The following is a 16,389-nucleotide window of genomic DNA, read 5'->3' as shown; positions in this document are numbered from 1 at the left end:
TGCCTAAAATGTGTCAGTACCCAAAATAACACAGCGAGGACTTTCATCAGCCAATAGGGCTTCAGAAGAGTGGAATGGGGGTTGTGAGGAGTATGTGGAGAGGGATTACTTTTCTACTTTTTCTACCCAGGGATTAACACATGGGTTTCAAACAAGAGGACTCCCTTCCCCAGCTGACAGCAGCAGCTGCAGCTTCAGACTCGCTCACACAGTGGCAGGGAATCGAATCAAAGAGAAAAGAAGAAAGAGGACAACCTTTCCTTGGGGAGTAGGAAACACAATACGAGCCCTTCTGAAACCCCTGCAAATACGGGCTTGATTTTAGTTTTTCTTTGGGAACAAAGGGAAATTGGTATTTTTCAAAATTCTTCTGAAAGCCAGAGCAGCAGATGGTTCATTCCATACATGGAGAAAGAAAAAAAAAAGCAGAAAAAACAACACCCTGCCAGGATACAGATCAGTGATATGTAACGAAGATGGGCACAGTGGAATGGCCTCTGACCCAGGGATTTCACAAAGAGTTATGAAACCATGTGGACAAGATGCACTGTCTTGCCTGGTACATGTGCAGCTGCTGTTTACCATGATAACATCTTGGGCTTTATTAAAACAGAACAGGAGAAAGAAGAGAGAACTAGGTAGCTTTTCCCTCTCATCTGTTTAGCAGCTCACAACAATCCTGTACCATAAGGTAAACTTTAAGCAGGGAGAAGTAAAGAAATTCTCCAGCTGAATCGACAGCATCGCAAAGAATGATTTTTTTTTCTTTTTTTTTTTTTGCACCGCCACAATTTGGACATTAATCAGCATCCGCCCCACTTTCATGGGGTTTTTGCTGACACAAAAAGATGTGTCTTTTTCTTTTGATTCTGGATGAGTCATTTTGTAAACTGAAACAAGACGAATCAAGAGCTTTTATGTTGGCTGCAAATACACATTAGCAAGTGAATTGCTGTAGAGAAACCCAGGTAGTGCAGAGCTTTAGAACCACTAAGGGTGAGTTAAAAGAAAAGGAGGACTTGTGGCACCTTAGAGACTAACCAATTTATTTAAGCATAAGCTTTCATGAGCTACAGCTCACTTCATCGGATGCATAAAGGGTGAGTTGTTAGGATTCACACTCCAGCGCCCAAACCCCTCAGTCTAAGCCTTTGAGCTTCCCCACCCCCACTCTTTTTACATCCTTTCTGAGAGATTGATGCTCCTCCAATTGAAGTCAATGGCAAAATTCCCATTGATCTCTATGTTATAAGACTTCATGCTGCAGCCATCTATGCCTCCCGTGTGACAATAATTACTAGAGTCAGTGAACACTGATCCCCGTCAAGTCCAGTAAGGAAGAGAAATGGATCCATCCAGAGCACATTAATAACGTTCCGTGAATCTACAAGGGAAGGAACACAGAGCAGTAATATGAGGTGCTCCCCTCCCACAGGACAGGTGTAGAACATGCTGAGGCCCCTGCCACTGAAGTCAATGGCAAAACACCCCTTGATTTCAGTGGGTGCACGTTGGGACTCATCACTCCCAGAGAGGTAATAGTCGCTTTTGCCAGCCCCAGGAGCCGATCACCTGAACTCAGGTCCCCCGCATCATGCTGTCACCAATTCTCATTGTTCTCCAGATCAACAGATTGGAACCCCTTTTTTAAAAATCAAGCCAGGCACAAGGGAATATAATTATGAATAGTTGGATGAAATTAAGATAGGAAGAAAAATGAGGCTGAATAACGGAGGGAGGGGAGAAAGAGGGGGAGTGATGTGGGGGGAGGTTCTTTCTAATGATTAAATCTATTACATAGAATACTCTCCCAAGGAGAGTGACGGATGCTCTGTTGAGAGACGAAAAGGAGTACTTGTGGCACCTTAGAGACTAACAAATTTATTTTTGTTAGTCTCTAAGGTGCCACAAGTACTCCTTTTCTTTTGCGAATACAGACTAACATGGCTGCTACTCTGAAATCTGTTGAGAGAGTTATTTAAAACTGTACTCAACTTTATAGATTCTCCCCTATACAGATCTCCTGCAATGGCAGGAGAGGGACCAGATGAACTCATCAGTTATTTTCATCTAACTTCTTTGACTGTGGTTCTAAAAAGTAAAATGTCTCCCTTCTTTGGCTGGTGTTTGTTGTAGCCTTACAATAATGGTCTCATCTGGGAAAAGCCCCTGATAATCTATGCTCTGCGACCTGTTTGGGTCAAGAGACCCACCACAGGGAAAGTCCTTCCAGGTGGAGGCAGGAGGATTTCTGGATGCAAGGCTAAGAGATGATCAGAGGTCACTCACAGCTTTTCCCCAAGGGAACGTCATGACCCTGTTTTGCTTAGCCCTATTGGGCAGCTTCCAACAAAGAATGTACCAGGAGATTAGGTGCATCCGACAATACAAACCCCTCTGAGAAACTGTCATGCTCGCCCGCACAAAAGGACTTTTTTGTCCTTATACAGTGAAATCAAATTTACCGAGAGAAAAGCCATTTAATAAGCTGCCTATCAAGGTAGATTCTACCTTGAAGGAGCAAAGAAGCAATTTCCCTCCGTATACTGGCCTGGACAACTAGCTAATTGCATTACAGTAGTGTTGTCTTTTCCTGAAGCTTCAGGTACCGGCTGATGGTGAGAGGTGGGAACCAACATGATGGGGACCAATGGTCTGATCTGTGGTGTCATATTCCATGCTCCACTGCTCAGTCCTGAACCTCCAGAGAGAAAACAGAGTTGTCAACAAGAGCAGATAGGCCACTTCCTTTGACATTGCCACCCTAGGACCACATTCAATCAGATATCACTGGGCGAGTGAATATTACATGCCAACTCCCGAATGGACGATACTCATCTTTTCACCTGTGTGGCTCAGGAGTGACTCACAGAATCATCTAGTCCACCCCACACCCAATGCTGAGGCAGGATTAAATATATTTAGGCCATACTTGACAGGTGTTTGCCTAATCCTTCCAGGACAGGGTTTCCACAACCTCCCAAGGTAACCTGTTCCAGTGCTTAACTATCCTTACAGTTAGGAAAACTCTCTAATATTTAATCTAAATATACTCTGCTGCAAACGAAGCCAATTACTTCTTCTTCTCCTACCCTTGGTGGGCATTTATAGATTCCAAGGCCAGAAGTGACCATTGTGATCATCTAGTCTGACCTCCTGTATAACACAGGCCATAGAACTTCCCTGAATTAATTCCCAGAGCAGATCTTTTAGAAAAACAGCCAATTTTGGTTTAAAAATTGTTTGTGATGGAGAATGCACCACGAGCTTTGGTCAGTTGTTCCAATGATTAGTTACATTAACAATTTACACCTTATTTCCAATCTAAATTTTGTCTAGCTTCAACTTCCAGCCTTTGGATCATGTTATATGTTTGTCTGCTAGACTGAAGAGCCCGTTATTAAATATCTGTTGTCTATGTAGATACTTATAGATTGTAATCAAGTTACCCCTTAACCTTCTCTTTGTTAAGCTAAATAGATTGAGCTCTTTGAGTCTATCACCATAAGGCATATTTTCTAATCCTTTAATCATTCCTGTGGCTCTTCTCTGAACCCTCTCCAGTTTATCAACATGTACATGGTGAACAGTTGAGCACCATCCTCTTTATAACAACCTTTTACGTATTTGAAGATTTAATGTCCCCCCTCAGCTGAAATCAGAGGCACTGCAATGATATAAAGCTAAGGCAATGGGAGAACATAGCCCTTAAACATCGCAAGGAACTTCCCACGATGGCAGAAGAGCCTGAGAAGAGGATGAGAGTGCGTATTGCTCGTTTGCTATTAGACTCAAAGATTTAAGGCCGGACGGGACCATTCCGATCACCTAGTCTGACCGGCAGCATGCAGCCACCTCAGCCACCATTTCTGAATCAACCCCATCAATCCTCTTTGAGCTACAGCCTGTTTTTAAGCAACAGATAGGCATGCACAGCCAAGGTTTCCAGAAGAAACTAGCGATTTGGGGGTGGCCACTGTGCAGCGTCTTTAAAGCGGACTGGTTTTCAGAAACGTTGTGGGCCCACCTCATAAAAATAAGGCCTCTTTAAGGGGTGGGCGCTCAAATTTGGTATCCCCAAAATGGAAGCACCCCAAATCAGTCGTCACTTTTAAAATGTTGGGTATGGATTTTATTATGCCTTTCCTCCCCTCCCCCATCACATTTCTTACCTGTAACTTTCACATATGACCTGGATCTGTCATTATGTCATGAAATTATAGACCTGCTATATCGCTCACAATGGCAACAGGCTGCATTCATAAAGGACAAAAGACTCTGGATGTGGAGGGGCCCAGAAGCACTGCTGGAGTTGCAGGCCTGTCTGTGCTTCCATAATAAACATCTGTTTTCAGAGGTCTTGTAACACCCAGCCATAAAAACTTGCTCCAGGCTAAAGCTCACAAGACAAGATCTCAACCGAGAAGTATTTTTAAATCTTTTTTCTTTAAATACCACGGGGGTGTGGGGGGGGGGAGGGGAAGAAGAATTAAAACTACAAAACAAGCACTGAATGCCTGACTAGGACACCCACAAGAGCAAAGGAGTTCAGAGGAAAGACAAAAAGCTGCTTTACCTAGCTCAGGGGTCTCAGACATGTGGCCCGAGTTATTTGCTGTGGCCTGCCAAGATCCCCGTGGCCCCTCCCCACCCCCACCCTGAGTTATTTCCCGCAGCCGCCAAGCTCCCCTCACTCGCTGCCCCACCCCCACCCCCAGTGCGCCACGTCCCCGCTCTTCTGCCTACCTCCAGGCACTTTCTGCTGCCAAACAGCTGTTTGGCGGCGCTTAGGGCTTTCCAGGAGGGAGGGGGGAGGAGCAGGGAGCCGCACGCTCAGGGGAGGAAGCGGAGAAGAGGCGGGGCAGGGGCGGGGATTTGGGGAAGGGGTTGGAATGGGGCAGGGAGGGGGCATAGTTGGGGGTGGGGAGTTTGGGGAAGGGGTTGGAATGGGGGCAGGGAAGGGGTGGGAGGAGGCCGGGCCTCATGGAAGGGGTTAAGTGGGGGCGGGGCCGGGGGCAGCGGGGTGGGCGGGTGTCAGTGATGCAGCCTTCTGGCCAATGTACTAGTCCTCATGTGGCCCTCCTGGTGATTTGAGTTTGAGATCCCTGACCTAGCTTGTTCCTCCTCTCCATTGCACAGGCCTGATCTCTTACCTACCAATCTGTGGCAAACACATAAAGCTAATAGGCCCTGCTCTCAAAGATGGATGATCTTGTGGTTAAGGAACTGGGCTGGGGTGAAGGAGGGGTAGGTTCAACCCCTGGGTCTGTCACAGGTTTCTTGCGTGACCTTGGTCAAGTCACTGAAATTGATCTGTGCCTCAATTTCTGCTTCTGTACAATGAGGGTAACACTATTTCCTTTCTCCCGCCTTTTTTTCTAGTTAGGCAGTAAGCTTGGCAGGGTAGGGTAGGAGCTGTTTCTTACTCTGTGATTGCACGGGGCCTAGCACAACGGGCCCCAGTATTAGTTGGGGCCTTTAGGGTACATCTACACAGCCTGTGGCTGTGAGCCTCGCTGCCTGGCTCAAAAGAGTTGGGTTAGCAGGGCTTGCACTACCATGCTGAAAATAGCCGTGGAGACATTACGGCTCGGGCTGGAGCTTGGGCTCTGACGCTTAGGGAAGAGGTGGGCTTCAGAGACTTAGACACGCCTTCAAAGCGCTGTCCACACAGCCCTCTTTAGTGAGCTAAAGTGAGTCCTACTGGCCCGAGTCTGCAGTGGCCTCCAAAACGCTGTGTCGACATACCTTTTCGTCACTGCCCTAATACAAATAATAATGCTTTTTGTTTGTAGGTGGGCCCTGTCAGATTCCCACTCACGCTGGATGCCTCATATTAACTGAACATAGCAGAGGATTTAAATGTCAATAGTAGCTAGAGATAACGTTTCCGATACTGAGATGACAGAGTCAGACTCCACAGTCTAGCAAGGAAGGGAAAACACAGTAAATTCAGCCTGTATTTGAGGGTTACTTATCAAACTGACTCCTTTTAAGCATCCAGAGTGGAAAAGTGTAAACAGATATTTTTAAATAACTACAGAGCTTTGATTGTTTATTGGGGGTATTTTCCTTAGATGAAGGTAAAGCTGAGAAGACAACTCCTAAACAGGCATTTATATGAGGGAAGTAAACAAAAGTCTGCGGGAGCAACCGCTCCCTATGGCTTCTTGGTGAAACCCCAGCACCGTTATATCGCACAGGGCATGTTCTGTGCACCAAGAGAGCCCAAGCAGTTTCCTTGACTACACCATTGAATGTGCACAAGTCTCTGAGCGTGAGGGAGAAGGGGCCGTGTGTGCACGAAGGTGCGTGAGAGGCTACATTACAAGCACTACAGTGGCGCAGTGGTGGAAGGGGTTTTTCCGTCGCTTTAGTGAACCCACCCCTTTGAGAGGCAGAAGAATTCCTCCATCAACCTAGCAGTGTCTCTACCAGGCCTTAGGTCAGCTTAACTACCTCTCTCGGGAGGAGGGGGGTGATTTTTCACATCCCTGAGTGACACAGCTAGGGTCAATCTACGTTTGAGGTGTAGACCAGGCCTGAGCGAGACTGGGTGTGAGACTGAACAGGAGGGCAAGTGTGAGTGTAGGAGGGGCTGGAAGTGAGTCTGAATGTGTGTGTCAATGTAAGTGAGAGGTACATGTAAATATGAGCTATGTAAATCTGTGCATTCGAAGGTGTCCATGCAAAGGGGTGGGGGGCCAGGTGTGCACATGAGAGAGAGAGACACTGGAGGTTTGTCTCAAGGAGTTTGAGTGAACGTGTATAAATTGGAGGATGGGGGGGCTGGGTTTGAGACCGTGAAAATGTGTGAAGGAGAAGGGGGTGGGGGGAAGCTCAGCTCCATATAGCGAAAGAGGACTGGTCGCTTTCATTTTGTTTATAGATAATTTCACTTTCTGTTTTTTTTCATGCGCCAACCCCAAGCATTCTAATTGGTGTTTCCAACACTGTGGGGGACAGAAAAAATAATAATTTAAATTTACAAAAACATTTCAGAGATATTGGAGGCTTGATTCTCCAGGTCCTTGCATATTTAGGCCCACGCAGGCCACTTAGGGCAGTGTTGTGCTGGTCTCCAAGTGCAAAGCTGCCCAGAAGTCATTTTATCCAGCGAGTGGAAGATTCCCCTCATGTTAGTTGCTCTGCTGGCACACAGATGCTGCAACACATCTCTCCCATCCCCTGGTATAAAGGGTAGGTCCTATGCCACCATCCTTTCTATACCCTAGTTCTCCCCCACTGCCAAAATGACATCTGGTGTAGGCAGTACAGTTTAGAGCAGCCTCGAGGCTGCACTGATCATCTCTGCAGACCAAGCCATCCTCAAGATCAAGGGCCCATAAGAGTCTCCTTCATGCCATGATTCCTTAGCTGTGCCCAGCATCCGGTGGGGGCAGCTGAAAATCTAGCCTTACCATTCTGTGCCTGTAGCATTTCAGACCCACTTTGAACTGGTGTAAATGACAATACGAGGCAGTGGAGAATAAGGCCTTTGAGTTCAAATTATTTGATTCTGCCCCTTTAAATTTGCCCTTAATTTTGGAGTTTGGATCAATACTCTTTTCATGCACTCACCCCCACTCCTCCTCCAATCATTTGCTCTTTAAAGGTATGGAACTGGAAGTGGCCATCTATCCATCAAAAAAATAAATTAAAAAGAAGGGAGAAAACAACAGGGAGGGAGGGGGAGAAGGAGAAGTCCTTTACATAATTGCACCTTTAAAAAAAAAAAATCACAACCTTCTTGGAAGAGAAGGGCTTATGCCAACTACATTGAAGTCCAAATCCCAAAGGGAGATGATCATACACACAAGGGGATCCCGAAATGTTATACCTTTTTCAAAGAGAAACAAATATGCACCATGAGCAATTTGAGGATCCTGCATGCAAATCAGAAGGGAAAGGAATACAGCACAGGGGTAATTTGACAGGAGAGATACACTATGGAGGCACATGAGAACCTGCAGGGAAAGGGAAATGTGCAGGCCGCGAGCCAAGAAGGAAAGGGGAAATGTGCATGCTGCTCCAAAGGGAAAAGGATATGAACAAGGGAATCCTCAGGGAGAGAGACAGGAGCACGTAGGAATTCAAGGAGAAAGTGCCAGCGTGGGGGGTATAACAAAGTGAAAGAAAAGCAAGCGAATGGAAATTCAGGAGAACGGGATGCTTGATAGGAACTTCTTGATAAAGGCAGGTTTCAGAGTAGCAGCCGTGTTAGTCTGTATCCGCAAAAAGAAAAGGAGGACTTGTGGCACCTTAGAGACCTTTGTTAGTCTCTAAGGTGCCACAAGTCCTCCTTTTCTTTTTGATAAAGACAGCCGCTCTTGATTTAAAATCAAGATGTATATATGAGAGAATCCAGGAGGAGAGCTTCCTATGAATGCACACAAGAAAATTTTACTTCCACTGCTTATATCTCACTGATAAATTTAATCACCCTTCCTAAGCGTAAAAAAAAGGAATTTTCATGCCCTGAGGCAGCCAATTATGCATATGAGGGAAACTCGAATGAAAGTTTGCCACACTAAGTAACACAATAACAACAAAATCCAGTGTTTACAGCAATAGGAAAATACAGAGGGCAGCAAACGAAGGGAAAACACAGAACTACTTCTCATCTGGGGCTTGTTAAACCCTGCGAGACAGGCCTGGAATGTTGATGGATTGCTTCTTAGCATGTGGTACCAGGCTTTTAGTGCCCATCAAAGCTGACAGTTTGTTTGCCCACTTCCAAAGGGAAATGCGCTAGGATTCAGTAAAAGATGCAGACTTGTGATGGCCCCGCTGCAGGTGTGGAAGTAACGGCATGTGCAGCAAATTCGGCGCTTGCAAGGTAGGGGAGTTGTGGCTTATGTTGTGTTTTCTTAATCAGACTATACCTTAGAGTCACAAGTGGGCTGAGACCCATCTCCCCCACAAAGGGTCTGTGACAGTCACCATGTGGCTAGTCCTTTTAAAGGGAGATCGTTCTCAGCCACCTGTGACAGTTAGGAAGCCCTCTGCAGATACAGAACAGTGGGTGTTGTAAACACCGATGGCTCAGCCCACTCCAACCCAGCGCGGAGAACAGCTGAAATACTACTGAGCATTTACAGAGCAATTTTACAAATTGCTGTACAAATACTAACCAAAATGGAATCCGTCTTTACAGGAGCCCGGCAAAATGGGCAAGCAACTACCATCAGCCTCCTTTTCCAGAGGGGGAAACTAAGGCAAAAAACTTGGCAGAGCTACGACGGAAAGCCAGAAATTCCTGGATTACAGCCTAAGTCTCAAACCATTAGGCCAAGGATTTGCAAATTCTTTTTCATAATGCGGACCACACCCAATAAAATCGTCTCCTGGATTCCCTCCACTCTCATTCATGATCACATAACATCCCCGGGGCAACTGCCGCGATTGTTCACATGGAAAAGCAACAAGAGGAAAGTAGTTAGTATATGTCTAGCTTCTTTTAATGTAATGTAGCTGCCGGAAACAAAGACTGGAGCACTCCTCTCCCTCCCCCAGTGAACAGACAGCTCTCCACAGACTCCATTCCAACAAGCACCACCAGTTGTCCACGGACCACAGTCTGAGAACTGATGCATTAGCCCATACTGCCTTATAAACAGAAGAACACTATACGACTAAGAAATAGGCATAACTCCCTCCCTAAGTGGCCACTGAATAGACACTAGTGCCCCAGTTCGCAGCCCTTTTGCATCACTGGCATCACCACTCCTTTGTGTACCCACACGCTGTTACTTAAATTGCTTCCATGTTTTCATTACTTGCCCTCTGTGCTATGTGTATTGAAACTCCTGCGAGCATGCCGAAGAGGTATTTGTAAGCACTGGGGACTAACTGTAGCTGTGGTTTAAATTATTATGCAACAAACCTAAGTGATTTTTCAAGTCCTAATAGAGTTAGCTCCTCCTTGGGGGGAAAAATAAATTTGAGCACTCGTCCTCTAGGTGTAAAACAGCCATTTACACAGCTGTTGTTCACATTAAGGGCAATGGATAACCTTAGAAGGGTTTGATTTTTATCGGTACATATAGATACACGCCAATTACACCGTACACCTTAAAACCAACAACAACAAAAAAATATTTCCATCGATAATAATTGAAATGCACAGATAGACAAAGTAAGACAAATGCTGTCTGAGAACCTAGAAGAGTGCTGGGTTAAACGGTTTAGAATGTGTTGTAATGTCGGCGTTAAATAATTCCCCACAACTGTGAACATTTCAGTAGATTAAAATGGAAAAAAATGCTGAAAAATAAACATTGACATCATCCGTCAAAGTTATAAAAATTGAATTCCACCAAGCCTAGCTATGTACAGCCCTTGATCCACGAACATGCCTCACTGGGAGTTCAAAGCAGTGTGTAGCCCTGCATACGGAACTGGGTGGTCACTGGAACAGTGTCACTGCTCTCAATCCCAAGGGAAAAAAATAAAGTGGGCCAACATCTCCACTGAGTCCAATGGAGTTATGCCTGCAGAAAATTTGGCCCACACACTTCACTGTGTTGTTCCTGATTGCTACTGTTCTCCCCAGTTGGTGATCTATTGAGTTTGCTTTTGCTAAAGCAACAAGAGATGAAGCCAGTATAACTGTGTAGGAATAAATACCACTAAAGGACCACAGATCCCTGGCTGGTTTAAATAGTACAGTCTCTTTCTCATACATAAACAAAGCTGGCAGTACTTCTGTAAGCCAATGCAAAAACTCCCTACATGAGATGCATACTCCTCTACATGGAAAAAACTCACAGAAGGGCAAGAAAGCCTCAGCTCCGGTTCAAGTCAAGTTTCAACTTGCAGCTTCCTCTGAACCTCAAATTAACTGGATCTTCACAAAAAAACCCTCATGATGCGCACATCAGCCGTTCAGCAACTACATGATTTTACCACTGCACCCTTTGACCTCCCTTCTTCTTACCTGTCCCCAGCAAGGTGTGTCATTATCTCCTGTTATAACTTGCCTTCATTTAGGGCCTGATTCTGCAAACTGGACGGTGAGCAGCACTTACTCACGTGAGTAATCCTATCGGCCTCAGGGTTTCAAAATCAAGCCCTGTAGACTGCTAGCTCTTCTGGGGCAGGGACATTTGGCTGTGAAAATCATCAAAGCTACCGCATTGTCCTCCTTTAAATCCCTCTCCACGCTTCTTCTTTGTGGAAACTCCAAATGGACAACAGTTAGCAGCCGGTGCTCTGTAAGCCCCGTTTATTATGCTAATTGTAATCACCTCACCCTTATCTGGTACTCCCCGTCTGTGGATTGTATCCACCTGTTGTCTCTTGCCATATATTTAGATTACCCCGGCCCCAAAGAGCTTACAGTCCTTTTGTAATATGGGTGCGCAGTGCCAAGCACAAGGGGGCCCTCATCCCTGATGGAAGCGTCTATGTGCTACAGAAATGCTTGGTGTCACGGACGTAAAAGTCACATACTCTGCCCACACACCAGCACAAAGCTGCTGAGAGCCGTATCTTTGAATCTCCTGACCTCTGCATGAGTCAAATCTCATCCTTAATGTTGCAGTGCTGTAAGCGTTTTGCATGTCACTTCCACAACTATTGTTTGTTGACTTTAAAAATAACCAACAACCACTTTAGTTGGATGGCCATGCAGGCAACTAAACACACTGTGATGCTAGCTCCTTTAATTTGACCCTGATTTCCAATAACAGCCCTGGAAGTTCTTCTTGATCCATATACATAACTATAGTCAGTGTGTGTTCTTATCAGTATGGTTCCACAATCATAGGGGTTTGTTTCGACACAGTCATTAACAGCCAGATTGTGGTACCGTTATTAATGTTGGATTCTATTTCACACAACAAGCACTTCCATTGAAATCAACAGGACTGCTTGTGGAGTAGGTTGTTACTCAGTGTGAGTAAGGATATTAGTATCTGGGCCTAAGCATTTATTTACTTTAGTGGATATCCAGATATCTGGAAATCCGCATCATAGTGGATAAACGGCCCAAAGAAATCCCTTCACTGAGTTAAAAGTAACGTATTCCACCCACATGCAGTGTGTTATTCACATTGATTCAGAGAAAAATTCTCCTTGCTTTCAGTCCTCATAAGTTCACACTCCTTAAGATTCACTTTGGCTAAACCAACACATGATCATGCATTTTCACCCTATGTAAAGAATAAGAAATCTCAGCCCAAAGAGCATTTCAAGACTATGATAAGCACCTGAAAGAAAATGGGGCTAATAGTGGAGGTATCTTCTCAACGATAACTTTAGTGTCACCAGCACAATGCTGAAATCGAGAGCAATGGAGCCATTAGCCCCGTATATAGGTACGAGTGCGTTTATTCTCTGCACACATACCTGTGTTCGACGATGCAATTTAAAGCTTACAAAACAAAGGGATTGAGCAGTTGTGCTCAGACACATAGCAGTTAGAAATGGGGGACATCGTTTATCAGTCATTTATTAATAAACTTAATTCTCAACTGCATACAAAACAGAAAAGGCCTTTGAAGGTCAGAGAACTTTTGACCTCCTCTGCACTAGCTATTATAAAGGACAATTCAAGATGATCTTCATATTGTACGTGGGAATGCTGGACTGTCCCTCGTTTATATCAGCTCTGTGTTAACCAAGCAGAGCTTGGCAAATTGGGTGAAGGTTATTTCTTGTGCACACACATGGGATACCTTTTGTTCTCAGCTGATTAGTCTAGCCTCTCCATGACCTTCAGAAGCACAACTGGTGAACTCTGGCAACCCGCCACAGCACAGAGGTTCAGGTTGCCCCAGGTTAGTCCCACTCCCAGGAGTTCCGAGCGAGGCAGATGGTCCCCCCATACAGCGAGAAGGAACAGGAAAACCCATTGTGTTCCAAATCTGTTTTGGTAACAGGGCTGGTTCTTATTATTTCTGCAAAAGCAGAGTCCAATACCCAGGGCCAAATCCTGCCCTCAGAGGCATGCAGCTGGCTCCCAACCCCTTCCCAAGAGGGCTGGGGGCATAGCCTAGTGGAAGTTGCATGCATGCACCCGTAGGCAGAATGTGGTCCTCATTGTTCAGAATGTCTGATCAGATTATCTCACTCGGTCCATGCAGCACAGTCTTGTGTAAAAACAGGCAAAGGGGGCCGGGGAGAGGAGGGAAACAGCTCAGTTCATCAGCTGTGAACAGCTAATAAAGAGGAAAAATAAATAAGAGGCCACTTGAAAGCACTGGTATCCTTACCTTCTTTTTGGAGTGCCCTCTGTCCTCCTCTTTAGCTGCTTTGCTATTTTTCCCACCTCGGGAGAGTTTCTGCTCCCCAGACTGCTTGATGGTGATTTTGATCTCAGGTGGGCAGATATAGTTCTCCAGGTTTTTAGGGGGCTTCTTGGCTCTCTTAGTGGTCTGGATTTTCAGCTTCAGGCTCCCCTCTGTAAAGTTAGCCTCCTTGATTGAAAACTCCTGCTCCTCCAGGCCATCTCCTGCCACCCATTTCTCGCTGTCTGCATTGGAAGTGGAATCCACGTCTCTCCCAGAACCCAATTCGTCCTCTTCTTCTGGCTCCAGTCGTTCTCCGCTCACTGGGATCCCTTTCCCGGAGCCTGAAGCAGGCAACATGGTCTCTCCCGTGCAGCTAGAAGAAGGTGGAGGCTTCACAGAGGCAACCGTGGCCGGCAGGAAATCCACCTCGCCTCCCCTTTGCCGGGAGCTGCCTAGGGTCTCCCTTGCCTCCATGGCAATCTCACAATGCACTGGAGTTCTATAAGAGGGAAAGGGGGACGGGGAAGGTGATGAGGAGAAAAGGGGGGAGAGGGGAGAACCCCAGGAACTGAATGATAACTGTCTGTAAAATTTAAAGTCCCAATAGTCCGGACACTGGAAGGAGCTCAGAAGTGATCAAAGCCGCAACTGTTGAAAGAAGAGAGAAGAAAAAGGAAGTCAGCACTCATGCATGTGACAAAGTGCAACCATAGAACCGACTGAAACAGAGCACTACGGGGCTTCCCCAAGATGGGTCCAATCCAGCACAGCACTGCGCACCTGCTACAAGGTCCTGAGCACCTTCAGTGAAGCGCGTAGGATTTGCCAGCACTCAGAACCAGCCAGAACTTGGGCCTAAAATACTAGGGGACAGCCAACCAACAAACAATGACAATCTGCACCCCAACGAGATGGACTGGATAATGAAACACACGCACAGATAAACATACGTACATCTACACATTACTGAAGCTGCTTGGATTTGGGATTCATTTGCACCAGCTCAAGCTGGAAATGCATCGAAGGTGAAGTTTCACCACTGCTTAGGGCTCCGGAGGAAACCGGGGGGCCAGCATTTTCAAAAGTGACTCATTTCACATACCTCCGTTTTTGAATGCCCAACCAGAGAGGGCTGATTTTCAGAAAGCCCCCACCCTTTGAAAATCAGCCCCCCTTTAAGGTGCCTCTAGCTGCAAACCCCAAAAATGGAAGCACCCCTTATCTAATCCCTTTTGAACATCTTGACCGGATGGACAGGAGAAGCTATAGAATTTCAACAGAGATAAAGCAAAACAATGGGCATGTTTCATGCAGAGTTACATAAAGACCAAGACAAACACCAAGCATCCAGTGAACAATCTTCTAGGGAACCAGCTACATACAAAATCTTAAAGCAAATAAGGATTTCCCAACCCACCCCATGTAGCAACAAACTGTAAAGGCAACCCTGGGAAATAGCAGTTTGGCCAGTCATCAGTACAACATGTCCCCTTGTATCTTTCACTGTAACACTCGTCATTCTAGAACTCAGCTTGGCATGAGAAATCAGGTAAGCTTTCTTGCGGGGTCTGCAGTTTGAACCTCTCACTACTTTCCACTTTTTAAAGTTCAGAGGAAACGATCCTGCACATACACTATTTGCTCAGATTTCCACTGGAGTACAGCCAGAGGTCACTGATCTAGCCTTGGCCTTTGAGGGTAGTGGTGAAAAGTCCTTACCGTCCTACAGCTAAATGATGTGGTGACCTGAGTACAGTTCTTAGTAGACCGATATCCACATGAAAGCACCATCAATAACACGAGCTGGCTTCCTTTTTGGCAGAGGAACTAAGAACTGTGCACCTCTCAGAGACTGAGCTATCAGCTGGCTCTAGAAGTGGTTTATCTGGCTCATGATAGAGGTACATCGGTAGAGCATATGCAAACATTTTTGCTCAACTTACAGCTCTTCTGTGGATAAAGATGGGACCATCAGTGTCCAGAGCAATTGAGCCCTGCTCTCCCATAAGCACTAAGTTGAAAGGTATCCCACCTATGCAAAGGGGATAACAACCCCTCACTCAAAGGGGTTTTTGGAGGATTAATTAGTTAATGCCTGTACACTGCTTTGAACATGGGAAGGTTTCGCTTAATGCTAGCTAATATAATTATTAGTTTAAATAGGGGACATATCACACCTGCCTGACTGTTTTGATTATGCAGGTGTAACCCACTCTTGGAGTTTGCCCTCTCCTAGAATGCTGGACTGAGCCTCTAGGGGGGGTCCTACCCTTTGGACCATGACAATAATGGCTACCGGAGCTCTCTGACACCACTTCCCAACATGCTTGGAGACAAGGGCAGGGAGAGAGGAATTAGAAACTCCTGCTGAGGCCAATAGGCTTCTGCATTGGGGGAGGGGGGAGAGAGAATATGGACAAGCTGTTTGCTGGGGCAATGATGAGCCAGGGCTGCTCAGCCCTCAGTGAAAGGATGCAGCCTGACTCAGAGACACAGACACTAGATTTAGTTTCAGAGTTCGGTCTGGGAGCTGAGAGAGAAGCAGAACAGCACAGGGAGCCACTGGTTAACTCCCCCTCCCCAGTGCAATAAAGGGGTCTTTGAACTGCAGCAGGAAAGTTGCATGGACCAGGCAGCGACAACTCTGCAGAGACCACCGTCCAGACTGACAGAGATCCAAGCCGGCACTGGCTACCAAGAGCCAGGTGAGACCCCCACAGGACTGAAGACCAGGGAGCCAGGAGAGGACCCTGTCCCGCCCAGGCAAAGACACTGTTAGAGGACCCCTTTTCTTTTTGTTGAAGCCAGGCAACATTCGCAGCACTGCAGCACTCACCTCCGGACTCAGCCTCTGGGTACCATCCGCCTAGGGAAGTGGCCAGGGAGGCAGCTGGGGGTTGGGAAGAGCTGGGAGTGTTGGGAGGTGGGAAATGTGTTGATAATTAGTATTATTAGTTAACTCTAAACGTTTCCTTCCCCCAATCCCATCTTCCTGCTCCCAATAAAGTCCCTCTTTTTTATGTTGTTATTTTGGGCGGGGGTGTCATTTCTTTGCTGGGTTTGTGTTGAGGTAATTTACTGTCTCCAGTGTGCTGTGTTTTATACTCCTTGCCAGAAGTGGTAGCAATATTGTGACTTGAGCACAGTGAGGAAT

General features: G+C 46.1%; 1 protein-coding gene across 1 annotated transcript in view; it reads right to left on the bottom strand.

Annotated features, from left to right (window-relative positions):
* Positions 1-16,389, bottom strand: part of SETBP1 (SET binding protein 1) — a 315,053-nt gene that overhangs the window by 283,842 nt on the left and 14,822 nt on the right. The window contains exon 2 of the mRNA XM_074952307.1: positions 13,218-13,883. Within this exon, the coding sequence (XP_074808408.1) occupies positions 13,218-13,709 (492 nt within the window). The 5' untranslated portion in view covers positions 13,710-13,883. The remainder of the gene's footprint in view (positions 1-13,217; positions 13,884-16,389) is intronic.

Source organism: Natator depressus, chromosome 5 (genome assembly GCF_965152275.1).
Source record: "Natator depressus isolate rNatDep1 chromosome 5, rNatDep2.hap1, whole genome shotgun sequence".
Classification (NCBI taxonomy): Eukaryota; Metazoa; Chordata; order Testudines; family Cheloniidae; genus Natator; species Natator depressus.
Note: the sequence above shows the minus strand (reverse complement) of the source record. Positions and strands in the feature narration are given on the sequence as shown.